Source organism: Thunnus thynnus, chromosome 16 (assembly GCF_963924715.1).
Source record: "Thunnus thynnus chromosome 16, fThuThy2.1, whole genome shotgun sequence".
NCBI classification, from domain to species: Eukaryota; Metazoa; Chordata; class Actinopteri; order Scombriformes; family Scombridae; genus Thunnus; species Thunnus thynnus.
In genome coordinates, this window is record NC_089532.1 from 13,598,566 (window position 1) to 13,626,560 (window position 27,995).

At 44.6% G+C, this 27,995-nt stretch overlaps 1 protein-coding gene across 1 annotated transcript; it reads right to left on the reverse strand.

Moving 5' to 3' along the window:
- Positions 1-598: 598 nt before the first annotated feature.
- Positions 599-27,658, reverse strand: dync1h1 (dynein, cytoplasmic 1, heavy chain 1). The gene is made up of 77 exons (XM_067614071.1): positions 27,282-27,658; positions 26,175-26,262; positions 25,884-26,057; positions 25,476-25,731; positions 25,186-25,372; positions 24,785-25,056; positions 24,420-24,647; positions 23,654-24,307; positions 23,097-23,519; positions 22,817-22,996; positions 22,519-22,668; positions 22,233-22,379; positions 21,981-22,121; positions 21,643-21,819; positions 21,280-21,390; positions 21,030-21,149; positions 20,680-20,919; positions 20,327-20,482; positions 20,011-20,124; positions 19,789-19,899; positions 19,491-19,700; positions 19,216-19,362; positions 18,940-19,106; positions 18,612-18,785; positions 18,138-18,492; positions 17,833-18,027; positions 17,457-17,739; positions 17,240-17,340; positions 16,948-17,107; positions 16,503-16,743; positions 16,017-16,413; positions 15,643-15,881; positions 15,389-15,545; positions 15,077-15,301; positions 14,714-14,944; positions 14,468-14,608; positions 14,100-14,333; positions 13,750-13,956; positions 13,499-13,620; positions 13,242-13,407; positions 12,929-13,092; positions 12,647-12,776; positions 12,382-12,515; positions 12,161-12,275; positions 11,913-12,074; positions 11,532-11,746; positions 11,226-11,430; positions 10,956-11,129; positions 10,712-10,831; positions 10,459-10,579; positions 9,992-10,187; positions 9,080-9,197; positions 8,771-8,986; positions 8,471-8,683; positions 8,231-8,358; positions 7,936-8,089; positions 7,668-7,814; positions 7,293-7,443; positions 6,902-7,155; positions 6,636-6,770; positions 6,449-6,543; positions 6,178-6,352; positions 5,935-6,010; positions 5,655-5,815; positions 5,445-5,556; positions 5,257-5,317; positions 5,049-5,172; positions 4,763-4,876; positions 4,500-4,670; positions 4,157-4,374; positions 3,948-4,051; positions 2,690-2,898; positions 2,272-2,425; positions 1,976-2,118; positions 1,634-1,802; positions 1,162-1,286; positions 599-1,064 (listed from the first exon to the last, which is right to left on the reverse strand). Exons 1-77 carry the CDS (start codon positions 27,529-27,531, stop codon positions 936-938), a joined length of 13,923 nt encoding a protein of 4,640 aa, XP_067470172.1. The 5' UTR covers positions 27,532-27,658; the 3' UTR covers positions 599-935.
- Positions 27,659-27,995: the final 337 nt, after the last annotated feature.

Here is a 27,995-nt window from a genome sequence, read left to right on the forward strand (position 1 = left end):
TATTCTAACTGTTCTATTGTTGAAGTACTTTTATTTAAAAAATATATTTTTCCCATTCCAACCAGCAAGTGGCAGTAAAACACTGAATGAAAACAGATACTCATTTTAAGTTTTTGCCCACTAAAATATACTCTGGATATGCATGACCACACCCATCTCATTAACATATATGCACTAGAATAATTGGATTTTTATTCATTATTATCCAACTCATTGGTGGTAAGAGAAAAAATAAGGCATTTTTGATTTTTTCCTTAGACTTATTGGAGGTTAATGGAATTTGGGAGACTTGTCTGGTAACCATTCACTATGTTTCAGTCAGTCAGTTTCAGGGCTCCATGAATGAGGCCTTTGGAGGCATCTTTGTATATAAGTTTGTATAACAAGTCATGTAACGCTCATGGCAACCGTGAAGGCAGAGATTGTGGGCAATACTAGACCTCATGTACAAGGCTATGTGGACATATTGAGCTCTCAGATTCTATTTGCAGGTCCTGTATTTCCTCTGCTGTTAATTAAACAGCCATCAAACACCACACACTTAAAACACACTTAAATAAAACATTAACCAGAAGACAAAAAACACTGAGGTCATTAATGCAGTTCATTCCAACAGGCTTTATTCAATCTAAAAACATACAGGTTACTTTATAAAACAGGTTTTCCCTTCAACTTCCTTATTCCACATTCTTCTTCCACTCCTTATTCACCAACTAACAACATTCCCACGAACCTTCCAAGACACTTTCCAAAAACACTAAGACTACGTACTCCAGATTACTGCTCCACAAATGTTACCGACTACATTTTATATTGGAATGAAACAGGCTACAAACTACTCTTTTTAAAATGGTGGTTAATAGGCAACGAATGTAAGTGATTATAGTGTGGTTTAATTATCAATATGTCAGGTCTTTAGGAATGACTTGTTTCTTCTACTCTGTGCAGAGGACAGCAACCCCACGCTCATAGAAGCTATGTGGATCTTCCTTGGTGGCGATGTCAAAGTCGACGGTGAAGATGAGATCAGACCTGGTGAAGTTCAGGTACACGGGCAGAGTCACCTGCAGCAAAAAGAAAACAAAATGTGATGACCACAGCAAAGGCAAAAATCCACTGACAATATAGATTATTAGATAGAAAGATGTATAATCTACATACCACGTGTCTCTTCTCAGCATTGCTCTGCTTGATCCAGCGGAGCTGAGTGAGAGGCAGCTCCGTGGAGATGGCGGTGGACAGAGACAGCTTGTTGTTGGCACAGGTTGCTCCCTGCAGTTTGAGTCCTGGAATATTGAACAAAACCAACATTAAAGCTTAATACAAAAATCTGAAGAAAAACAGAACAATCTGTAAAAAAAAACAACAAAAAAACACTTGCACACAAAGTCATGATAAGCAACTGGATTCACATTTTGAAGACTGAATGTCTGCTTCACACAAGACTAGAGGACTGCAGTGTATTACAGGCAAACAGATTTGAGGGGCATAACTCTACTCGTGACACTGTATGTCTAAAAGGATGATATGCCAATGTGCATACAGCTCTATGGTCACATTGCCTTAATGCAACCTTGTTATACAATTTGCAATCTGCATTCCCTGATTACAACACATGTCCTGGCTGTCTGACCTTTGATGCCGAAGCTGCAGGCGTCCAGTGAGGCACCCTGGGCGGTGGTGACATTGACCTCCAGACACAGCTCTTCCAGAGACCAGCTGTTCGCCTGAGCCACATACTGGCGGGTGGCGGTGATGTAAGCCTCTGGCACAAACAGGCTGCCCAGGCACACATGGATGTTCTGGAGAAGGGAGGGCAGAAGGGGGAAAGGCACCAATGAAATTGTATGACAGTGTGTGTGTGTGTGTGTGTGTGTGTGTGTGTGTGTGTGTGTGTGTGTGTGTGAGACAGATTACATTTTTTTAAGTGTTTAGGATCTTTGATTCTGTACACTAACAGTTGACCAAATAATACCTTCAGTTCCTTTGCACCCCCACTGGCGGCTCCCTGGGAGATCTGCTGCAGCTGTTTGATTCGCTCACTGAAGTCTGTCACCCACTGGATCACAGTCATGGAGACTGGAACCGTGTACCGACACCAGCTGCGAGGGAGGATGCCTGGAGAGAAAGAACGACCAGTGTGTACCATTGTTATTTAATGACATCTTGCTGGATAAGACCGGTCACAAATGTGCAGTAATTTTCTCACATTACTCATATGACTTCAAACGATAAGTAAGCTAAACCCATAAAAATACATATAGATTTTACCTTTAACAAGGTCGCTGATAAGTGTGCGCAGGTAGTTGGTCTGCTTCTTCTTGCCCTCGCACACTTGCACCACGTCGGACAGATCCTGACGGACCTCCTGCAGCATCTTGCCGCCCATCTTCACTTCACGCTCAAAGAAACGGAACAGCGGGTCCTGGTGTTTACGTGTTTGGAGGAAGAAGAAATTAAATGAAAAGCAGAAACTTGGCAGATGAATCGACAACAAAGAAAAGCAAGTGCTTATTCATCTACTGAAACTCATACCTGTGTTTTTGTTTTCATTTTAACTCATTAAATCATGAGTCTAGCTCTAAAATTTTAAAAGCTGATCAACTTAAAATTGATTCCCAAGGATGGTGGATTTTAGGACTCCTGCAGTCTGCTTGCCAACCACCTTTCCTCTTATTCTTGCCATTACCTTGATGTTCTCCACTGTGCGTTTGAGTGGATTGACAGTTTGGGGCATGAGCTGCAGCCAGTTGGAGGAAGTGGTGTGGAGGGTCCTCATCCAGGCCGGCTGGGCATCAGATGTGGACGAAGCGCGCTCCTTCTTCTCTGTCTCGTAGGCAAGGTCATCCTCATCCTCCAACATCTGCATTTTCAGCATCTTACCAATCATGTCAGTACCTGAGCAGCCCGGCGGAGGGAGCAAGTGACCAAGGAAGGAGGTGGGGAAGAGGTGGAAGACAGGACCGTGGTGGGAGGCAGGAAGGGGAGAAGAAATTAATCGTGGAACAAAAAACAAACAGCTTACCTCAAGGATGTGTTAATAAAGGGGTTGTTTTTTTATCAAAACCAAGGAGTCAGACAGACAAAGTAGAACAAAAAGACACACAAGGCTTCAGGCAATAATTCCATCAAATTTAACATTCAACATAGATCCCAAGTGAATAAATTAACTGCATTCTTGACTGACTGGATCTGTAAAAGAAATTAACATAAAAAAAATATAGGGTGGCAGGTTTGAGAGAGAAACTAAAGGATGGAGGGTGAGGATGAAGGAGAGGGAGAATGTGGTGGGTGGGATTGTTTGGAGGAGGTGTGGAGATCACTCTAACTGAGCAGGGAGGGAGGATATGATGGGGGAGCAAAGGGAATGGAGAGGTGTGGCTGTTTGGAGTCCTAATCTGAGGGTGGGGTGGGGATAGTATCTTAGCAAAGCGACATGATGGCTGTGAAATACAGCTGCTGGAGGGTGAGGAGACACACACCCTTCCTTTGGGCAGAGCACCTTTAAATATGACGGCTATGACTACAGCTAGACTACAAAAACTACATAGCTAAACTGTATGACTGTGATATACAAGTCTGTAACTAGGGGCTACTTGTGAAACCATAGAGAAGTAATTGATGAAGTGAACCAATAAGATTAGCAGAGGGAACATCCATAACATACTTCTTTGCCACCACACACACACACACACAGTATTCTGCCCAAAGCGGACGCAAAAATATAAGATCTTGGACCACTTGTTGCAATTAGACACCCTGTCAAAGAGTTAAGACACTAGAATGGAAAAAGAGAAAAATGGTTAATAATCTTCCCCATGAAAACCAGTTGAGCAGGGGAAAAAAACAAAACATGAAAACTAAACAGACGGATGAGGAAGAGGAATCCAGTTAATGTGACAGAACACCAGAGTACAAATGATGAAGATGACGGGCATATGGCGTACCCTGAGTGGTGAGCAAGACCTTCTCAGCATTGCTAGGCAACCCGAGCCAAGATGGAGTCTGAGTGTCAGGAAGCATCTCTACCCAGTGCATGAACTCCTCGCGCCTGTGATAAATCAAAATTGTGAGAAATGTTATCATCAAAAAAACATTCTTTCAGCATCCATTAACTTAGGAGTGGTGTCATTTTAAAAGTTGTAAGACTATTGACCGAATGCCGTCGGGCATCTTGATGTCCTTGTGTCCGTCGACTTTGAGAGCCAGTTTGAACTCGCTGTCGAAGCTGCCCTTGGTGAAAATGCGGTCCAGGAAGGTGATGAGCAGACGCTGGTCAAACTCATTGTCAATACGACCACCGTAGATGGACTGGGCCATCAGGGTTTTCAGAGCTGCCCAGGGGATCTTGTCTGGTGCGATGTTCTGACGACCCTGTGTGTATAGGAAAAGTGTAAAAAGATTATCATACTTTTAACACACTGTAAAAACTCAAATACTTCAGTATCCAGAATTTATCTGATGAAGCTAGTATCAGTGAAGTAGTAGTAATCTCCAACCTTAGCAGTGTCATCCAGCCAGGTGTCAACAGTGTCACAGGCAGAGCGGAGGTCAGACTCTCCAAACTCATACTTCTTGGACCAGCCCAGTGGTGCATAACGCAGACGCTCCTGGATGACGGCATGGAACCAAGCCAGCAGGAAATAGAGACGGGCACGCTCATTGGGAGCCTGTGGAGACATGGAAAAAAAAGGTTTTCATCTAGAAAATGTGGAGGCAGTGTGCTTTTGAAGTGTAAGTTGGTGAACCCGGCTTAAGTCACCTTGCACATGCGAGCCACAGGGATGCTGCTGAAGGTCCGGAGCATGTTGGCCTTGACACCAGGAGGGGGCTCAAACACAAAGATACGACCGGCACGAAGCAGATTCACTGGCACCTGGCAGGAAAAGACAACGCTGTGACTATGAGGTACGAAAGAGATCAGGAGCTTTTGAACTAGAGATGAGAATGAATTCACAACTGTGGTGTCAGTTGAGGTTCACTTATGTCTTTGAATTCCATGTCAAGCTTATGAAATACTAGAAATTCTATTGAGTGATGGTGTATACCTTGGGGTTGATCTCCATTGTCAGGAAAAGCCTGAAGCTGGCATGAGGCTGCATAGAGTGGAGTTTCTTCTCCAGCTGCATCAGCCACCCGGGAGCCAGGTGGACATTCTCCAACATCACCCACCTGCAGGACAAAAACAGTCAGGCCTACCAGTACAGAAAGCAAAGTGCACATGCAAAGAAAAAGCACAAAAATTTAAGTACCCACCTGCCAGACTTGACAGCAGTGTTGATGTCTCTGTCAGCCTTATTGAAGCCCTCAGCTGAACCTGTGGTGGTGTGGTGGAAGAACACAAACATGAACAGTATCCTCACTAAGCTTTTGACTCAGGAAACAATAATCAGGATCAGGTTTGTGTAGGTCTGAATTTAAGAGTATATGAGCTGATTCCTTACCAATAGAGATGGACGTGATTTGTTTGTTCTCCTCAGCAGCCAGATCTCTGACCAGGCCGCTGGCATCATAACCCGGTACGGAACACATCAACACTGGAGTGCTGGGCTTCACCTACAGACACAACAGAGTGATGTCAGCAACAATTCAACAACACTGACAATGGCAATGACTGCTGGAGACAAAATATTTGAAGCAATGTTTGTAAGTACCTCATTATCCACAATATTGCCCAGGTCGAAAGGCTGCTCGATGATGTTCATGAAGGTCTCTCCCAGGACCTTTGAGACAAAAATGTGCGACATGGCAAGCAGACGGTCGGGGCGGAAGGTCTGAATCAGCAACAGCTGGTGCACTGCTTGGCCAATGGGAGCTGAGGAGGAAATGGCAAAAGGTAGAGCAGAGTGGGTTATGTATACATAGAATATTTAAAATCACCATCTGCTTGGCCTCTATGCATAATTTGAAAATCTGACAAGTCCATATACTCACTGGACTGTTTCTCCTCTGACCACAGATAAGGAACAGCCAGCTCTGGGGTGTTGCTCTCAATCCACATGAAGAATTGCTGAGGTAACAAACAAAACAACACGATAATGATCACCAATACAGTTCATAATCAAAGACAGTGTTTTTTTTAGATACAAGTGTGTTGACATTCAATTAAACACTTGTGTTCTGTTTAATTATCATAGTATAAGCGATACCAGACCGACAGTATCTGTCAATGCTCACCTCGTCAGCCTCAACTTTGGCCACCAAGTCTTTGAATGCAGGCAGGCGGCTGAGGCGTACCATGGCCTCGCTCTGGTCAGTGGTCAGACCCTTCACCTTGGGCACAGACATGCCCGTCAGAACAATCTCCTTACCACGCAGGAAGTGCTGGAACTCTGAGTCGTACGAAGGCTCACTGGAGAGAGATGGGTTGAAATGGTTAAGATTTATGATGGCTGATTTTATGTAATACAACTGTTGGTACTATATTGGTTTAATACTGGTGACTCACCTGGTCATGCCCTTTAGGCTGATCTTAGCCAGCAGCATGCAGAAAGTAATGTGGTCCTGGTGCAGCATACCTCTGGCTACTCTGTTGAACGCCACCTACATCAAAAGAAAACAGACATTTACATTTGTCCACAACCTTCATACCACCAAAAGAAAAGTATCTTGTTTTGAAAAGGTGTGGTTCATACCTGGAAGAGGTCCTTGGTGATGACAGCAAGTCTCTGTGTGTGATCGCTGATGTTCTTGAGGTTGGAGTTCTCATACAGCACAGTGTGGTAAGTGTCCAGGAAAAAGTGAAGAGAATACTGGTACAGGAAGTGCATCTGGAACCAGATACAAACATTTGTTTTATTTAATGGTTGTTTGGCTTGTAGTGAGTAAGAGAGAAGAGGAAAAGCATAGCCATAAAACAAATAGAGGATTGGTTGAAGGAGCAAGTGAGAGGTGTTCGGACCTGGTTAAGAGCCTCCATGGTGAAGTAGATGCTGCTGCAGGCAGAAGACAGAGACAGGTATTGCTGTGACACTGCCTCCACCTCAGCCATGATGATATCCGTCTCCTCCACCTTCCTGGTCACCTCGGCTGCCTCCTTCTTCAAGTTCTCCAGAGTGGTGATGATGGTGTCATCATCAAGGATACGGCCCTTAACCTCATTGAGGGCCTGCAGCAGAGATTTTTCCAGCTGACGCAGACGCAGCTGGAACTCACCTAAAAAGACAAGAGGACAGTTGTTTATCATTTTACTGAACTCTTTCTGCACAAAGTCCTGCATCCCTGTCAGTGTTCATTATCATCCCCCTTTGTGCCCTGTCATTCTGTTAATACATCTGCCACTTGTCTCTCACCCTGCAGTTTGAGGAGGTCAGAGCGTTTCTCATCCACATCGGGCCTCTCAGCCTTCAGGACCTCATTGAGGCACTGGCTCTGCAGGCTGCTACGTGTCACAGTGAAGTTGACGAATGTCACACGAGAACACAAGTCTGGTGGGAACTCAACCTGCATGAACAAGAGACACCATGTAACAAATTATCTCTCCGCACCACATTGTTCCATGAGGGAGATGCTCTATTACAGTCTAAGATGAAAGCGATACAACTTTTTCTTGATGATAGATTTTAATATCAATGATGCATCAGTGAAATTCAAATCAATAAACTTTTTTTCTGAGGCAAGATTAGCTATAGACATAAAATATGATATATATGATATAGTCTCCTCACCGTTGGGTCTCGTGTGGAGAGGAAGATGACGAAAGAAGGTGACAGATCGATGTCCTGGTCTCCCAGGGTGATGAGGACACGTCCTCCAGTCCTGCGGACCTCTCTGTTCAGCACCGGGTTTAGGATGGGGTCATAGCTTTCTACGTCCTTAAAAAGGGAAAAAAAAAGACCATAAATATTCAAATAATTTATGAAAACAAGTGTCCTGAGAGTAAGCCAGTAGCGAGCACACAATGGCATATTGTCAGTGTAAAGAAGCTGTTCATACCTGGACCAGGAGTGGGTTACCGAAACGCAAGGCACTCTCAAGGTTCTTCCTGAAGGCATCATCCAGGAAGCTGGTCCTGGTGATTTTGCGGTCTTTGTATTCATTCATTATGAACTCTGTGGCTTGGCCTGATGGATCGATGATCAGTGGGTACCTAGAAGGGGCAGTGGTTTAGGTCAACTCAAGGCCAATTAATGCTAAGTAATGCTGAGTGATTTCAGTGACAAAACCTAAAAACATGACTTTTATGATACTCTTGTCAGTGTATCCTGACCAGCGGGCAACACATACTGACCTGTTGAACCTCTTGAGCATGATGGCGTTCTCGGTGCAGAGGTCATCAGCTGGGAGGGAGTTGGCCTGCCAGCGGAGCCTCTCATCTGCGTTGGACAGGTACTCAGTTCTGGCGATGTCGGTACGGAACTGAGGGAGAAATTAAGGCCAATGGAAGTTAGGTATAATTCATGTCTTCTGACACAAGATTCAAAGAACCAATCCAAAGTACCCAGTCCCTTTGGATCAGAGCTTGAATTACCTGAATATTGGCTTGCTGCAGGTGATGAGACCAGGTCGTGAACAGGTTCTGTCTCATCTGCTGTTCAAAGTAGCCGGCATAGGTAATGAAAGCTGCAGAGAGCAGACAGTCTCCAGCGATGGTAGACATCTGGTTCTTAAAGGTCTCACTGGTCTTCTCCCAGCGGTCTCTTTCAGCTGACAGACTCTTCAGCAGGGCTGTGCTGCGATTCACCTACAAGGAAAAAACAAAAGAGTTTTGACTAAATGATTCAAGTCAGACACTTCAGTTTAGACTGGAACTAAAGGAATGATGACATACCTTAGCCTCGACTGCAGCCAGGTCGGCCTTGATGGCCTGGGCCTCTGAAATGAGGACAGCATACTCCTCCTTATAGCGGGCGATGCTAGCCTCCAGGTCTCTGATCATCTGCTCCACCTCTTCGGCCTTTGTCTTGTTGTCTGTGGCATCGTCCTCAAGCTTCTGCAGTTCATTGCGCAGAGGCTCCACACGCTTCAGCATGTCAGCGTAGTTAAGCTAGAGGAGTGGTGGAACATAGTATACATTAAAGGAATGCTCTCTTTTTCCAATACTGGCTGTTTTTATATTGTTTGACCTATTGTCACTTACCTGAGCAATAGCCCATTTCACCATAGGTCCACAAGCCAGTGAGGCCCTGTTGACTTGGTCATAATTGTAGCTTGGGTTGGAGAGGTAGTTCTTCTTCATCTTCTCACGAATGGAGTCACTATATAAATGGAAAAATAGTCCAAGAAATTAGAATATAGCACAATTTATACAGTCAAATACTTAAATGTAAAGTGTGGGAACATGATCATGAATCACAGGTTATTAAATATGAATAAATGGAGTATTGCTCAGGATCATTTAAATTGCAGTTGGGGTAAGGAAGGGGTGCAGTTTCTACCATTGACACTGTGTGAAATGCAAAATCATGTGTGAGCAAAATCATGACAATGACCTCTAACTAGGATAGGTCCCAGTACATCAACCACAAGTTACCATCAGTTCATTTTCTGATTCATCAAGCGCTTTGTTTCAGAAACCTGGAAATCAGATTCCAATCACAGGTGTCACTTGATTAATATAGTGATTGAATATTATAAATTTGTGCTTCCATCAGAGAAAGACTAGACGGACGTTTGGACACCGGTACCTCATTTCCTCAGAGGAAAAGTTGACTATGCTGCTGATGAAATTGTCCCTGATAATAACTTGTCTGATTTTTTTCCAGTCATTGGTCTCCTCGCCCAGCATGAGGCAGATAGACTCCAGGGCCAGTTTGACTGCAGCTGGGGGATTGGTCATAGCCCGCACTTCTACTAGGTGCTGCCGCTTAATAGAACTCACAGCTAGTTAGATGAGAGGAGGAATGTGTTTGAAAGAAAGAAATAAGTGAGAGGAGGGTAGAGAGCAGAATAAGGGAAGGAGTTTGAAATGAAAAAGACAAAGAGAGAGAGAGAGAGAGAGAGAGGGAGCTCTTTAGTGAACATTTGCAGAATACATTCTCTCTTATTTCACCTGATCTCTTCAGCAGAGAAGTTAACAATGGTGGGGATGAAGTTCTCTCTCATGATGATGGATCGGATCTGCTTCCAGTCCGTTGTGCTCTCTCCCAGGAGCAAGCAGATGGACTCAAGGGCCAGCTTCACGGCAGCAGGTGGATTGGCCATGGAACGCACCTCCACCAGGTGCTGCTTCTTAATGGACTTAACAGCTATCAACATCAGGTGAACAAGGATGTGGATTATGACAAGGCAAGGGGCAATGATGAAGGGAGGGTGTAAGAAGAGATCAAGATATAAACAGGGAGCCCTTGGACCAGAAGCAACCATGAGATAACATTGTAATGAAAAAATATTAGAGGGATGAACAATAACTCTAAACAGTCTAGATAAAATACAGAAGCACACAATGTAGTAATGAATTAAACACGCTGTTCAGACAGCTGTGAGTAAAAAATAAATAAATAAAATAAAAAACTCTACCATTCTGAGCCTCAATGACAGCAGGCTCCACCTGGTCCAGGTCCTCTTTGACACTCAGCTGTTTGTCCTTGATCACCTCCTGCTGCTTGTACACAGCCTCCTGGATCTCCTGGCTCATCACCTGAAATCACAACAGTAACAGTATTAGACTTCAGTTTCTATACAGAGCTAAAAAGGGATCACATCTATAAAAACACGTTAAAATGCTTGATAACATCAGGCTAAGCTTGTCTTGTAGGAGGAGAAGACAAACCTTTTTCTTCTCAGCCTCCTGCTGGTCTTTGACCATCTTCTTCAGCTTGTCGTTGGCAGCTGCGTTCTTTGCCTCCAATTCCTGGCTCTTGATTCTCAGGTCACGACGAAGCTCCTCCACCTTCATGAGGAAGCATAATTATTATCAAGGGAGTCAGGCAAGAGCAAGCAGCAGTTGGAAAGCACTGACAAAAATTAAATTGACAAAGAGGTGGAATAAAATGTATGCTGTAAACTTATTTTACCTGATCTACAGTCTCCTTAATCTTGCGGAGACCAACGTTGAGGTGCATCTGCTGCTCCTCCAACTCGCTGCGTTTCTCATTGAACAAGTTGGCATACTGGTTGATGAAGTCCAGGTAGTGGCGAGGAGTGATGGCCATGGTGTGACCACCTCGCTTTGCCAGACGGTTGTTTGCCTGCATCGAGTTAAAAACAAGTATGCATTATCAAAATGTTGTATATTTTTTGTTAAATAAAACAAGTCAACTGCAAACCTGTAAACATATCCCTACCTGGTGAAGTGTCTGGTGTACAAACACACAGCCGTTGACGATAGCCTCACGGTGAGATGGTGGCTGGGGAAGTTTGTCGTAGACGATGGGCATGTAGTCTGGCACCTTGTAGTTCGGCTTCTCCAAATCCATCTTGCTGGTGAACTCCTTACCCACCTGATAAAGAGCCTCTGTGGACCAGTCTCCAAACCAGTTCAGCACACACCTGACACAGGGGAGAGTTTTCAGTTAACACTGAAGTATTCCCTGTAGTTCTCTGATGTCATGAACTCATTTATGCTCAGGGTTTATTATGCATCTTCCTACCTGTTGAAGAGGGCAGGAGATGTGGCAGCCCTGTCCTTCAGGCCCTCTGATGAGGGGTTCATGGTGAAAACCACGTGGAGGTTTCTGATAACCTGGCTGGTGAACCACTTGTACAGCTCCTCGTGTGTGTCTAGCATCAGGCCCTCTTTCTGGGCTCCCTCCTTACACTGAGTCATCAGGGTGGCATATTCATCTCCCTCAAACAGGCCAGGAACCTACAGAGAGCAGGGTAACATTATCATACAGGGAACCAGAAAATGATGTGCACACAACTTAAAAAGAAATCTTATCTCAAAAAACTAAAGAGGTAGTGTTGTGATCTAAGGACCACAAAAGGTATAACAACTGGTGGTGTCCAATAAAATGATGGCAGCAAGTTACCTCTCCGTTGGCCAGCAGTGTGTTCATTCTCTCAAGGAATCCAGAATCCAGCACATTGGACTCATCCATGATGAAGGCGATCTTCTCATTCTTGCAACCTGAGCGACGCAGTACTGTACGCAGGTCCTCGTCAAAGTCCTCCCCAGTGTATTTCCTGTGTACCTAAACACGTACACAAAAATCTATAAATACAGACAGAAAATTGTAGCAATACGGTTCCCAGTCACCTTGATATTAAGTGTACCAACCTTGATCTGGTAGACACTAAGTCCGTTCATCCAGGCAACAAAGCGAGACAGAGTAGTCTTCCCGGCTCCACTCACACCAATCAACAGGAGATGGCCTTGAGGCTGACGGAAGATTCTAGAGGAGGATTTCGAGATTTACTCACAAAATAAATATACAGGTCAGAAATTCAGAATTCAGAAGTTTCAAGTCAACAATCAGAAATTCAGAGGCCGTTACTCACCGGTCGATTCTGAGGACGTGGTCCAGCACCTCGTTGAAGAGTACCAGAGGAACGTCCAGCTCCTCCTCATAGAAGACCTTCAGACGGGCCTTAACATAGTCCCTCAATTCCTCCTGTTCCACTGGGATATAGTCCTTCATCCACAAACAAGATAGTCAGTAAAAACGGAAACCAAACTGCTGAAGACTTGAGGTTAACTCACTATATTTTGGTAAGGTTACCAAATCAGGAATAACAAAGCATGGTCAACCTGTTACGAGTTTACCTTGGAGAGCCAGTTGCTGTAGAGGATAGGCCTGTTGAGAGCCTTCTCCTTGTCGATGTTAGGGAAGTGTTTGAGAGCAACCATGTCAATGTTTTCATCTGTCCATCTTCTTTCTTCATCACCAACCAGCCTGGAAAAAAGAGAGCAAGACCGGCCACATTTAATCACTTTTAGGCAGTTAAGTGGCACTTTATCTGATTTTTTAAGTAGACAAGAAAATATACTTACACATCTAATACTAAACACTATCAATATAATCTACTTGATAAAACTTGCACTCACCTATCCTGGAAGAGTCGGAGAGCCTCATGGGCCCAGATGCGGATAAGCCCCTCCACAGGGAGACTTTCAAGCGGTCGCAGGGCCTCAAAGATACCCCTCACCCAGCGAGTCATCTCTCTGGGAGAGTAGATGTAGTGAGGTTGGGTGTCCTGGGTGAACCGCTCCTGAATGGGGGAGAAAGGGGACAATATTGTGAATGAAAGGAAATTCAATAAGTCTATCAATTAAATGTACTTATCTCTAGTTTATACACTAGTTTCTGTAACATCATTATGCAAACTTGATGTTTTCATCATTTTGCCATCTCCTTTACCTGAGACATGGTGTAGAACTCAACCATGGCAGCAGTAAGAGGTTCAGCATAAGTACGCAGAGAGGGGATGAGGCGCAGCATGGCGCGGTTGAAGGTTCCATAAATCTGGGTGAGGGAAGCTGGGCCTGGATAGTCCACATACACCACAGGAACGTGACGCAGGAACCTAGAAACAGCACACAAACAACACAGCCACTGTTAGGGTTGGTCATTTGTAATGTCTTATGTTATTGTCATTTCAAGAATGTGAACTGTACCTGTGCGTGAGAGGCTTTCTGCCAGGATCAGTGGGAGGATTACAGGCTCCCACAAACTGGATCCTCTCCAGTTTTACCCAAGTCTGGTCAGAGGTGCGGTAGAAGCCTCCATGTTCCACCATCTGCAAAGAAAACACAACAGGAGAGCCTTTATCATAAAAAGGAGGGAAATCAAACTGGTTGCTGAGATAAATTTTCATTTGTACACTCGATGTCCCGTCCTTGTGACTGTTATACACAGTGTACTATACCTGTCTGATGAAAGAGATGACTCTCTGTGTGCCGTACTTGTCCATATCTGGTAGATTGATCTCATCACAGAACAACACCAACCACTTGCCAAGCTGGACAGGGGCAAGGACCACGCCGTTGGGGGTACGGCGGTACTCACAGTAGTGGTCAAAGGTCTTCAGCAGCAGCTCTGGGGTGGTGGCGCTGGAGAAGTTCAGACCAACAACCTAATAGGGGTTTCATAATATTCAAAAGTTTAGAATTTCAAAAGGTACGTAAGACTGGTGCATAAGACTGTTACATCAAATTCCAATACTCCACTGAATCAAGTATTTATAATCAAAGTTAATTATTTCATATAGTCTCTCACCTCCATGTCAGGCAGGGCCCTGAGGGCGCTGAACAGGGTCATGGTCTTTCCAGATCCAGGAGGTCCACACAGCACCAGTGGTTTGTGCTCTGCCAGCCATGTGTAAAGCAAAGCCTCATGACGAACAGTGTCCAGGGTGGGAACCACGACATCGGGAGATGCCACCTTGTGGGTCTCTACCTCAATCTGAGGCACCTTGCCCTGCCAAGACTGCCACTCGCCTGAGATGCAAACCTGAACGTAGAGGAAATTTTGAAAATTTGGGTTACAAGATTGCAAAATAATCGCTTTGCTTTCAGTGACTTGCAGATACAGAGAATCAAACATTTTCTACAAGGAGGTTGAGGTTGTTCAAGGCTCATCTGTACCTCGTAGTCAATGATGGGGACATTGGGGGCAGAGGGGAGGGGCACAGTGGTGATGCGACGGATGTATTCTCCAAGCTCAGCCCTCATCTTCAGCCGTCCGTCACCAGAGAAGGACCAGAGCACGGCGTAGATCAGATATTTCTGTAGGGAGACGAGTTTCATCAATAGTAAGAAAATGTACATATTTATATTGCAAAAAACTCCAAAGGTGATATGATGATGGAAGTGCAGAAAACAGAATATTACCTGCATGTATTTCTCTAGCTGATCGATGGGCATGGGGAAGTCAGGGTGGTTGTTGTTGTAAAGTGCCACATTGCGGCAGGCCTGGTGCATCATTGAGAACAGAGAACCCAAGCAGCGAAGGCGGGTGAAGTCCATGATGTGCTCCATCTTGGAGGCATGCTCTAAGGCCTTGATGACCAGGCCTGTGGAGGTGAAGTACGGCTGCAGGACAGCTGCAACATCACGCTGGATCTAGTGGAAAACATACATTGGGCCATCAGTAAAGAAGAAATGTCACATTTTGACAAACTTAAATGTGTTGTGCTTGTTGTGTTTTCTTTTGTTTTTCCCCCCCATCGAGTATATTGTCTCCCCTTTAATTACCTGCAGCATTGGTGACGCAGTCTCCTCCTCATCTTCTGTGCCCTTCCTCTTGCGCTGAGCCTCGTCCTCTCCCTCATCCAGTGGGATGCTGCGAATGCGAGCCAGGAAGTTGTTGAAGATCATATCAGTGCTGAGGACATCCTCACTGAACCAGACCATACCGCAGCGAGACACAGTGGCCAGTGTGGCGTACTTCAGATCCTGTACTTCAAACATTACACGCACCTGGAGGGGAGAGAGAATAACTCAGGGTAAATACCAAAATGAGGCAAAAAAATTTAGTTTGTGTGTTTGAAATGCTGTTGCTCTTACATTTGGTGGCAAGCTGAGACGCTCTCCGTTGGGCAGAGTGAGCAGCTTGTTGTCATCCAAGACAGAGTTGAGATTTTCAACCCACTCAGGGTCGACATCACCATCAAAGATGATCCATTGACGCTTCTGCAGTTCACCTCGCACATTATCGATGATCCTGGAATCAAAAAATTTTTTTTTACATCAGTTATTAAAGATAAAAGACACACTGAGTACATTAATAACCTTTATGATGAATAATCATAATAACTCACTTCCTGAGGATGTGTGTGAACAAGCCATCAGTCCATTCACGGGTGTTGGGGTCCAGGGTTCCGTACAGGTGGTCCTTGCTGATGGCCTTAGGGTCAATGATGTGTGCCACACCCTCAACACCCTCCAGCCTCTCCAGAGCCTTGAGCAGCACCCTCCATGCCATGGTCTTCCCACTACCTGAAGGTCCCACCATCATCAGACCGTGGTTGATCTGTGTGATCTGGTACAGCTGGAGCACCTGGAAGAAGTGAATGAAAAATATTCAGAAAATGAGTCACTACTCAGGATGCCTGCTGGGGCTTCTGTGCCTCCAGAGGAAGAGAGAGAGCTGTACCTCAATAATTACTTGTGTAAACTACACTTTGCTTCATACCTTCTCCACCCACATGCTGCCCACATCGTCACCGTCTCCGTATGTGAGGTACATCTCCCTGCAGACTTTCTTCAGCTCCTCCCTCAGAGCAGTCATCTCTCCACGCATATACTGCACTCCAGGGAAGACATCTGACAGCAGGCTGAACAGCAGAGGGATATCTTCTGCCACCAGCTTAGGAACCATGGTCTCACACACACTCTGGATCAGAATCTCTTGTTCGGGAAGGTTCTCAGCAATTTCATTCTCATCAACATCTTCTCCACGCTCTTTCTTCTCTCTTTTGATCCTCTGAATGCGCTCACGCTTGACATTACCAGCACTGACCAGCACACTCTTGAGAGCTCGGAGGCCGAAATCGTAGTGACTCTGAGATGACAGCTGCTCATCACACAATCTGAAATAGAGGCAAGGGATAAATTAATAGGGAAACAAAAATCAACATCTTCTCAAAGCTATTTAAGATTCACTTAGACAAGTACATACTTGAAAAAGGGTACAATTTTCTTAGCGAGGGTCTCAGCCGTGCGGAAACCTTGTGAGTAAAGCATGACCTGGGCGATGAGCTGCCGGTCAGGCTTGGTCATAGCCAAGCTACGGAACAGCTTCTTCAGATTGTCAGGCAGGTTAGAACGGCCAGCATAGCCAGGGTTCATGGTGATGAAGATGGCCATGTCTGGGCTCACCTTCACCTGCTTGTTCAGGAGCTCTGTGAGGACGGGCACACCTGAGAGGGAGACAGATGATAGCTTAATTACATGGTAGTTCTCAGAGTTTTTTTCTTGGGTGTGAAGAAAATAAATTAGTTGCGTCGTCTCTGACCCTTATGTTTTGGCAATGGAGAGGAAAGGAGTTCAGACATACTAAGTTGAATCTGGACATTCTTGTAAGACTATTGGAAAACCTCAGTTCCCACACATATAATACTTACTCCTATCTCTGTTGGGGTTACTGTGCTCTCTCAATGCCACCTGAATGTACTGGACCTGCTGGGAGACAGCAGACAGCATTCTCTCCTCCAGACGGTTAAACTCATCAAAGCAGCCCCAAGCTCCCACCTGGCACAGACCCACGAAGATACGACCCATGGCCTAAAGACGAGGAGGTCAACGAAAAAGATTTGAATGTTAAATGACAGACAAAAACTAAATCCTGTAAAATAATCAAGTGCTTTACTAATTTAGATGTGCCTGAGAAATTAGAATCTGAATGAAGTCATGTACCTGGAAGTCGAATGTCTCATCACAGTTGAAGACCAGGACAAAGCGGCCCAGCTGGTGACCCAGGGCTTTCACTGATTCAGTCTTCCCTGTGCCAGCAGGACCTAGATGAAGGACAAGTTCCGTGAAGTTCAGTGTTTTATATGTAAAACTTTAACTTTCTATCTAATTCTGCATTTCCTATCTGTAAAAAAAGAAAAGAGAAAAAAAAAGGACATACCAAATGGTGACCCTCCAAGGCGGGCCTCCAGAGCCTGAGTCATGGTCAGATAGCAACGGTCTGTCAGAGGGGTCTGGACAAGCTTGTCCTGGACACCCAAATACTCAAAGCCATAGTTGAATTTGGCATTGGCCATCTGAATGGACAGCTGTTGTAGGACATCTGTCTGCTTGGGGTCAAAGTAGAAGCGCATCTGGCTGAGCCACTCGAAGGATTTGGGGTTGTCTATCTTGTTCTTGATCAAAGTCCTGGTCACGTCACGTTGGTGCACCAGCTCAGTGATCTAAGAGGGAGCAGAAGAAGTATTTCAAACAGAGTTTTCATCAGACAACATTCTTCTAAAAGCATACTTTTACAAAAAAAAATTCCGCCTTACCAGGTGCTCTAGTTTCCTCCTGCGAAGTGGAGGCTGTTCCATCAACACGGTGTCAGCCAGCACATTGAGGGTGGCCTCCACATTTGTTAGTACTCCCTGCATGGGTGTCATGTCCCCACCACCAGAGATGGTGGTCAAGGCAGACTCGATGTTCTCAGACCAGGCGATCTGGGCAGAAAGGACCACCAGCTGGGCCTGTGGAGAGAGGAAACAGAAGTGGAATCTTGTGAACATGTCACCATATTTACATGTGTGTATTTGGGTTGAACACTTTAATATATGTGGTAGATGTTCTCAATACCAACCTGGTAACGATCAATCCAGTTGATGTACTGGCTCAGGTCAATAGCTGTGCCCTGGTTGAAGCCTGTGACCTCTGTTACGGACTCAGCTAGCAGCTTGGCCAGTGTCACCCTCATCTCCTTCTCCACAAGCGTCAGCCACTCGTTGATCTTGGGGTGCTGTGTGATGGAGACTGGTGTCTTGTAGAATATCTCCTCACCCTCACGGGAGGAGATTCCCAGCACCTCTGTGTTATCCTCGTTGAGCAAGATGCTGGAGACACCAGCGAACATCTTTTTGAAGTGCTTCTGCAGTTTGGCCACATTCTTGCTGTTGCCGATGATCTCAAGCAGGTCCTCGTCTCCCACAAAGTAGAACCTGGGAACAAAAAGAGTGTGATGATTATCTGAGGGTATTAGTCATAACCATCACTAAATTTTCTTTTCAATATACACATTCCCTTCTTTGCTCTCTCTGCCTCAGTATCATCTTCTTACCTGGGGAATGAGGATCTCTCCCTCTCCAAGTATTCTCCCAGAGCTTTCTGGATTTTTCCAAGAAGGTCAGCCAGCCTCTCCAGAGATCTCTGCACTCCTTGGATGTTCAGCACATCCATTACTAATGGAGACTTTGTCACCTTCTTCATCAACGCCAAGAACTCTGTGCTGATACTGTGGAATAAAGGGGAAACAGATTACATTAGGTTATAGGAGAAAATATTGTTACAGTAGTAAAATACTTAAAAAGTTATCATGACAAGTGAAATTAACAGAAAAATTGTATTTTGTTAAAATCAAGTATAAAAATAAGGGTCCTCTGGGTTACCTCTGGAACCTCTGGGTTTCTACAGGCAGCAGATGTTTGATGTCAGCACTGCCTGTGAAGATGCCTTCCAGATAGACCCAGCGGCGCTGGACATCAATCCAAACGTCAAACAGAGCCATGATGCGATTCAGCTTGTCTTCCCAGCTCAGGGCATCTTCCTCAAACACCTGGGAGGAAAAGAAAGAGGAGCATGGTATTGTTGAAGTTCTGAGAAAATTAAATATTTGTAAAATTTTAAACTACTGTCTTAATGAAACAACATAAACCTCTATTTACCTTGTAGTAAGGTGACAACTTCATGGCAGACACACTGTTAATGTGTTCCTTGACCTTGTTGAAGAGGTCATCCCAGCCTCGAATCAGACGACACTTGTTCTGGTAGTTCACCAGGTCAAGCTCATATGAGTTCCACACTTCACGGATCTGAGGACAGCAACCACAGAAATAATATTATTCAAAGCTTCATAAACCAGACAGTAAATTTAAAAAATGTCAATGGACCCCCATTAGCATTACAACTATGCTGCATAATCTCTTCCCTCCCTTTTCACCTGTTTGAGGAACTCCTCCAAAGCCATCTCTCCCTGGGCTACCAGGAGAACATCCTTCACCACCATCTCATTCTTCTGCAGATCCACATCCCAGATCTGTCCAAGGGTCAGCTCTGATGGGACCCAGTTCACATGCAAACGCTTCATCAGCTGCTTCCAGTGGCGGTCCTTCAGAGCCTCCGATTTAAGCTCAATCACCAACATGTTAACCTGGTCAGAGAAAGGAATAGGTAGAGAATTTAGTAACCCATTTTTTTTTCTTGTGGGTCAAAACTTGCCAGAAAACCAACTGCCTGACCTTGAGGTATCCCTTAAGCAGCCTTTGGACATACTCATAAGAAGCGTACTGTCTCAGTCTTGCTTGGAAGTTCTTCAGCTGGTTCAGAAGAGCATCCAGACTCTGACGAAGCTACAAAAACAAAAGAACAAAAGAACTCTTATATACGCTGTAGAATTTCACGAATATAAAATGAAGATTCATCGATCCAACTCATCTGAATCATTACTATGCATTTGTTACCTTGCGTGGCTGTACAGACACCCATGGCTGCTCTTTCATCTGGTCAATTTGCTCCCAGACCTTTGACAGCTCGGACCATACCTCCTTCAGGTCATGCAGTTCCTCCAGTGCCACCTACAGACATAAATGAGTCACAAAAAATATCTCTGTTTAGTCATCACGATTATTCTGGAAAAGGACCTGAAATCGATGCATTATGGATAAAATATTATTTATATACCAAATTTGTGTTAAGTTAAATACTTTCTACCTCTTGTAGTGGTCTTTTATAGATGGCTTAAAAAAAAACTTTTGTGTAAATGTGCGTGGACATTACCTGCACCCTCTCTTCACTGCCACTGAGCAGGCCAGTGTCTGTGAGCTCCAGAGCTTCTTTGGCACGAGCACACTTCTCTCTTTCAACCTTCAGACGGCCAAAGTTGCCTTCATAGATAGTCAGAGACTGAAGAGCCTCCTCTGGACGCAGGTTCCCCTATTGAACAGATGATCAGACACACATTTAAAAAATGCCAAATAATTCAATTAAAAAAATGTCAGACATTTGATGAAATTATCTCATGTGAATGATAGTCACGGTAACAAATGTCTTAATCTGCTATACTACTTTAACAATTAGCTGTAACCAGTTAGGTATCCACAAAACTATAACACATTTCTAGCTGCTCTTACAGCAACTGGTTTGGTCTTCTCCCAGTCATTCAGCAAGTCAGTGGTGCGGTTTTCAACAGCTTTGTCCTCCTGGACGATCTTCATCTGCAGGTTGGCCACCTGCTGCTGGATAGCAGTGTCCTTGCGCTTCATTATGTCACTGAAGGCACCCCATTCTCCTTCAATGTTGTCAATGTAGAGCCAGGATGGAGGGAACTGGAATCTCTGCTTCTCCAGCAACCGCTGTCCGTTACGGAACAACTAGGTGGCAAAAGAAGGAGAATTCGATTTAAAACTCAACTTTTTTTTAAAGCATGCAGTGACAGAAGAGCCTGTAGGAAAGCATACCATATGTTTTACAGGGTACTTACGTCCACATTTTTCTCAAACTGTTTGATCTTGCGCTTCAGGGTCTGGACGTATGTTATGAAGTTGACAGCATCTGAGGTGCTAGCAGTGTCCACAGAATGTTGCTCCAGGTCTTGACGGGACTAATGAGGGAACAAGAAAAAGTGAAGCGATAAGACAAACAATTTCACAGATTCATCACTTTATCAGTGTCTCACGGTGATGAATGTAACCCAGCTGGGTAAATGATGTTTCTCCATTATTATGTTTTACCTTGGATATCTGGGCATGGAAGTCTTGCATGTTCTGTCCAAGCATCTGGCCAAACTTGCTGAGCACTTCTTTGTGCCAGGAGTCATACTTCAAGTTCACCTTGGATTGGACCTGATGTCAAGGAAAAATAAAAACATTTAATAAAAAGTGTGCAGGTAAACAACAGGATACTATAATGTAGGAGAAGAATCATGGAAACTACCATTGTGTTGTAACATAATACATTTTCACAAATAAGGGGATTTATTATCAAAACGGTTAATAATATAGAAGTATAAGATTAATGTTCTTTGCAAAGATTTTGTCTGTAAAATCGTTTTTATGTTGTCGTAAAACTAAAAACAAAAGTCAGGTCATTATTACCTTGCCATAGTCAATGATCACAGGTCCAAATTCTTTCCTTGTCTCTGCATTGTCAAAGGTTCCACGTGCTTTGCGGATCTGGACCAGCAGGGCCTGCCACTTGGTGAGGTCTTCACCCAGACGGTTGTAGATATTCTCAGCTTGCATGTCCCACAAGCACTGGTATTGCAGCCACACCTGGACATGGGCAAGAAAGAAAAGTCAGTGAATTAAAGAGGAATAATCACAAATCAATATACATGCATATATGACAGTGAATGAAAAACAATGAATGGCATAAGTAAATCAAAGTTATGATAACACATTTTGTTTATGTTGCTAAAACAGGCATCCCTTACCTTTACGTACTGCTCCACCTCATTGACGATGTCTTCGACTGCATTGTAGGCCTCCTCCAAGGCTGCAGGACCATCTGGCATCCTGGTCAGGGCATTTCTGTAGAACTTCTCTTCCTCTGACAGTTCGTAGTGGACGCCCACCTTGTGAGGAAAGACATATTTGTTTAGATAAAAGCAACAGCACAAGTGAAATAAGATGGAACTTAAAAATGACCAAGACAGCACTACTCAGATAGTTTTTATGGTCCGTACCTGGTATCTCTGGCTCTGGATTCTAGGAAGAGAAAGGATGACCATCTTCCAGGCAAACATCTCCTGGTAGAGCTTGTAGCGACAGTCTTCAATTGGTGGGTTAAGGTAGATCACCTGGTTGGTAATCCTCAGCTCATGGACAACATTCTGGCAAAACAAAATAATATAGTTTGTTATAATAAATAGTCAGCTGTGTCCAGGAATCCAATGTTTTATAAGTAATGTAGAAGTAAAAGAACAATGACATGCCACAAGGCAACGCAGGGTCACTAGTCAGAAAGCTCACCTTGATCTTGGGCTCGCCTCCAGGTTTATGGCTCACTTGTGGAGCCTCTGTGTCCATGTCCACATCAGCTTTGTCCTCTACCTGACCGCGGAGCACCTGGGTCCAGGCCTTGAGACCAGCCTGCAGACGCACTCCCAGGATGCGTTCAATCTATGACAACAAAACAAAATCAATGAAAACCATTCAGGTCAGCCACATGTGAAAATAAACAAAAGATTGAAATGTGACTCAAAGTGGTCACAATCTAAGTAAGAAAGACAAATAACCCTTGTAATGTTTGCAAATTTGAGATGCTAACCTCAATGTCGAGCTTGTTGACCCAGATGGGCAGGTTGGAATAGGAGTGCAGATTGAGGTCATCCACGGCTTTCTGGACACGGTTGAGGATTTCAGAGAAGGTCTTGTTGTCGAACATGCAGGTATCCAGAGAGCGGACCTCGAGATCTATTTTTTCCTCAATCAGTAAGAGGTCATCCACCTGGAAGCAACACACAGCAGAGAAAAGGGCATTAAGTAAACAAGAGCATTTCTTGAGTAATTCTAAACTGACATTGTGGTGACAACTTCTCCACACTGACCTTCTCCTGGAAGTTGAAGACTGTCTCAGCCAGCCTCTGAACATAAGGATCCAGCTTGTAGGACTCCCAGACCAGAGTGATTCCTTCAGTAATGAGAGCCTGAACCTCTTTCTTAAGCCCAGCCACCAGCAGGGAGATAGAGGATCTCTCCTCCACCTTCTCACAAGTGCGCTCATAGGTGCGCACGCTCTCGATCAAAGAGATGGCAAATGGGTACAGCTGGTTAGCTTGGTGAGCTTTGTTGACGATGGCCAAAGGAACACGGAAGCTCAGCCACTTGAGATTGCGGACCTCCTTGGATAAGGTGATGATCTCTGGGAGGAAGTTGACTTTAAGCTTGAGCATGTTTCCTGTGCGTCCACGGGCACGAGTGCTCTCAATGGTGAAGATGCGGCCAGACACACCAAGGTTACGCTGCTGCACCTGGTTTAAAAAAGGATGACATATTTTTAGAAATATAAAAAATAAATGACAAAAACATGCAATGTAACAGAGGTGAAAATTTTTCAAATGTTAGAGAAAAATGTCTGTATTTCAGTCAACAATCCGCTCCATACCTTGCGAGCCCAGTCATCAAATATCTCTTGAGTATTGAGTTTAGCCCTGAAGCTATCTCCATCCTGCTTCAGCTTCAGCCCCTCCACATGGTTCTCCCAGCCTTTTCCAAGGACATCCTCCACCCTCTTCATGTACGCAGTCAACTGACGGTCAATCTGCTTGGCCCAAATGATGGATCCAGACACGGGTGGCAGATCCCTGACATGGCTCATTTTACACGCCTGGCTTTGAGGATACTGCACTTTGAACTTGTCATGCAGCGACTCGATGTCATCTTTCACACGCTGGATGAGCTGTGTCTGGTACTCTCGGATGGCACCGCGGATGTGTGGGCGCACAAAGAGAGCGTTGAAGCGGGAGAAGATGCGGAACATCTCGTTGGCGTTCTTGGCGGTTCCAAGCTGATCACGCAGGCGGGCAGTGATACGGGTCTCCACGCGGTCAATGCGTTCATCATAGCGCTTCATGGCGGCTTCCCAGGCTTCCATTCCTTCCTTAGACACATCCAGACCATCGACCTCTTTGACATTCTCGTATGCCAGGTTGACCTCCTCGATAGCATTGGCATCGGCCGCATCGAAGAGAACTCCAGCTACCTTCATATCTTGAGGCTCAACTGTCTCTCCGGGGGCGTGCTGTGGCACAGCTGAAACCTGGAGACAAAAAAATTATAAGAAATATTTCTCAATCAAGTGTTGATAAAACAAATATTCATTTCTAATTTGTTAGGATCTACAGGAAAAGAACCTTAAATGTATTCTTTACCTGAGGCCGCAGTACACGGACGATGACAGCCCTCAGCTGCTCATGTTGCCTTCTGAAACGTCTCATGTGATCCAGACGAGACTGGAGCTTCCTGTGGGCGGGGCTCAAACGCCACACCATCTTCAGGTTCTCCTCTCTCTTTCTCTTCACAATGTCCCTCAGAAGCACCTGCAGTTTCTCATACTCATCCTCCCAGGTCTGGAACACCTCGAAGCAAGCCACCATCACCTGCACACAGACGTTCAAGATGTAACAAATGAGTTTAGGAAGACATATAATATTTGAGTATGTGAAAGCAAGTTCCTCTGGGGAAAAATTATAATCGGTGGCTGATAGTTTGTACCACGGAGTCAATCCACACCAACCTTCTCAAACTCCTCGTAGGCAACATGCATGAGCTTCCTGGTGCCCAACACCTTCAGGAGCTGGGAGCTCAAGTCCCTGGAGATGGCCTCAACTAGACGCAGTGCTCTTTGGATGGGGTACTTGGTGTTCCTAATCTTTTTCAGGTGAGTGAATATGGCCATCAAGGCCTGGCGGATCTTATCAAGCTCCGAGGCAGAGAGCAGGTCATTGAGGGGGAAGTCCTTCATCAAAGGATTGTAGTCATTGACAGTTTCCACAGCCTGTTTCAGACCTATAAATAGAAAGGATATCCATTTGATCAATACTTTATTTAACTACTAACTTTATTATAACTATTACCAGTGCAGGAAGCATAAATGAAACAAGGCAAGTGTAATGGCTTCCAGTGGTTGCCACTCACCAGTGTCAGTGTCAAAACTGACAGTAGCATGGAAACGTTTGCCATGTTTGAGGATGTCCAGTGTGAGCAGAACCTCTGGGCTTTCTCTCTTCTCCTGGATCCTGTTGAGGGCCCTCTCCAGATTCAGCCAGAAACTGATCTCCTGCAAGGCTGTGCCTGATGCTGGGTCACGGTCAAGTTTGGTCACCTGGAGGTGGGTGACAGAGAAATAAATCCAGTGGTGAGTATGAGGGGAAAAATCTGAATTTTTTTGTTTAAATCTGAGATAAAAATACAGGAATGCCTCTTACCTTCTGGATCTCCCTGATCCAACGATTGACTCCAGATTGCAGCTGGTTAAGGAAGGTTGGGTCCTCCACTTTATCCCCAAAGTCAGTGACCTTGGGCTTCTCCCCACGCTCATATAACTGCTTGGCGATGTTTGTGATGATGGGGTGGATGAGTAGACTGATCTCAGGGATCTCAATGTTCTGCTGCAGGTGGAGAAGGCCCATCTCCAGCTCAGCAATCTTTTTCTCAACTGAGGGTGCCATCTTATCCCCATCTCTACAGAGGTTGTGAAAGAGATTGAATTTTTGTATTTAGTTGTAAACATTTACTACTAAATACTGAGCTCAGTTCAGATGATTCAGTTCATTTCAGGGAACGTTTAAAAAAAAAAAAGAAAAGAGAAAAACATCTAAAAATATAAGGATTACCTGTCTGCCTTGCCAGACTCACGGATGTAAGACTTGAAGAAAGGTGCGACTGCGTTGCTGATGAAAGAGTGGAGCGTCTCATAGGGAGAATCCTCACTCAAGGTCAGAACTCGAACTTGGGTTGATATGGGCTTGTCTGCATCGATGACACCTGTCCTCTTGATGAAAGCCAAGCTACAGAAGGAAATGAAATGAGAGAAATGGGGGTTCATTTCTATGCAGTGAATCAAACAAAATCTTTTCAATAGCACAGTTGCTTTGGAGGAAAGTAGGTAGCAGTGCATGTTTTACCTGTTAGACTTGAGCCCATAGTGTATATCAATGCTGATGTTGTAGGTGATGCACTCTTTCTCCTCCTCTCCTTCATCTCCAACATCCTCTGTGTGAAGAAAAAAAAATAAAATCTTGTTATATAAAAAGTCTTATTTGAAGATAAACAGACAATTCATGATATAAATTGCCATAAATTATAAATGGGTGTTTACATCAGCCTGTATGAGGACGCTAGGCAGGGGATAACATTATCTGTGTATATTAATAAGCCATGTTGCCGTAGGATGACAGTGCAATCATCTGCTTCAAACACCCCCCTCCCCCTTGCAAGTGAGGTCATGGCTTGTAGGAAAAGACAGCCGTCTGCAGACACTGCGCACTCTACATTGCAGCATCAGTCTTCTTAGTGCAAAAACACAAATAGACTGGGGCAATCCTTCCCTGGCTGGGAGTCCAAAACCTTACAGGCTCAGTCATGTGCAGTATCAGGGGATCAAGGTTCAGCTCTCATAAAACATTTGTAGAGGCAAGAGGCTCTGAAGCACTTGATTTATTCACCCAGAGGAAACTGAAGATAATGTGTTCATTGTGACAAATTAGTTCACATGATAAAACCCCAAGAAGGTGCACACAACATGACTTGCACTTCTGACACAGGATCTATTCTCTTTTGATTTTAGATGTTGGTGCTTGTGTCTTGCTTTTAAATGGGGACTTGTGTTGCAACTGCACTTTGTTTGTTTTTTTCTGTCTTTTTTGTAAAAGCATCATATGTTAAAACATAATTTAACAGTTAACAGTGAGCGCCTTCATTAGTGTGCATTGTCATCAGACCAAGTTTTCCTTTCCCACCCAGTGTGGCGTAGTTTCCTTTCAAAATAACGATGTGATGGATGAAGATAGCAGGTTAATATTGTTATCTAGCCTTCTGCAAAATAGCTATAGCTCACATTTAACGTCAACTTGGTGAGAGTGGGTTTAAAGCTAGCTTAATTTATTCGTGATGAATAGCTACAGAAACGCTGCGTAAGTATGAATGTAACTAACTGTAAGCTAACGTTGAATAAATTGTGCTATCGTTAATCAGATTAAACCAGCTAGCTGACCATCCTTTGCTTATTTTACCTTTGAGTGCGCTTCTCTCAACCAGGATGGTGTGAACCTGGGGGTCGGCCAGAAATTTCCTCATCTGCTCCACGGTGCTCTTCTCCTCCAGGGCGGTTTCCAGTGAGGCCGGGGCCTCGCCGCCATCTTCCAGGAGCAGCGGGACAAGTTTCCGAATGTGTTTCTGCAGCACCGAGGCATCAGCGACCGTTTGGACCGCCGACACCTCCATGGTGCCGGAGTTTTCTTCTGTCCCCCCGCCGTCGGACATCCTACAAAGCGGTCAGCGACGACCGGTGGTGGTTTAACAGTGAACAAAGAAACGAGGCTGGCGTTGTGTTGCTAGATGCAGTAACTGCCGAGCTGTCCAGTGGCTGACTGCCGCTGTCAAAACGCCGCAACCGTGGCAGTCAGATTTATTTACGCAATGGATTGTGGTACTTGAGGTTCAAAGGGTTCGTGTTCCAGTAGATAATTACCGCCAAAAACTACATTACCCACAATGAAGCTGAGCGAATCAGATTTTTTTTCTCTCTTTGTTTTAACCGTGTATGACAGCTAGAGGGAGAAAGGGAGTTGTCTCCAATGATGCAGCTAAAATCTAACAACAAAGCTAACAGCAATGCAAAGTGATAAATCTTTAATAATAGTATTAATAATAATAACTGCTGTAAGCTAATGGCAACCTCTCTCACAATTTATCTGACTTATGCATAATGCATAATAACTGTACTT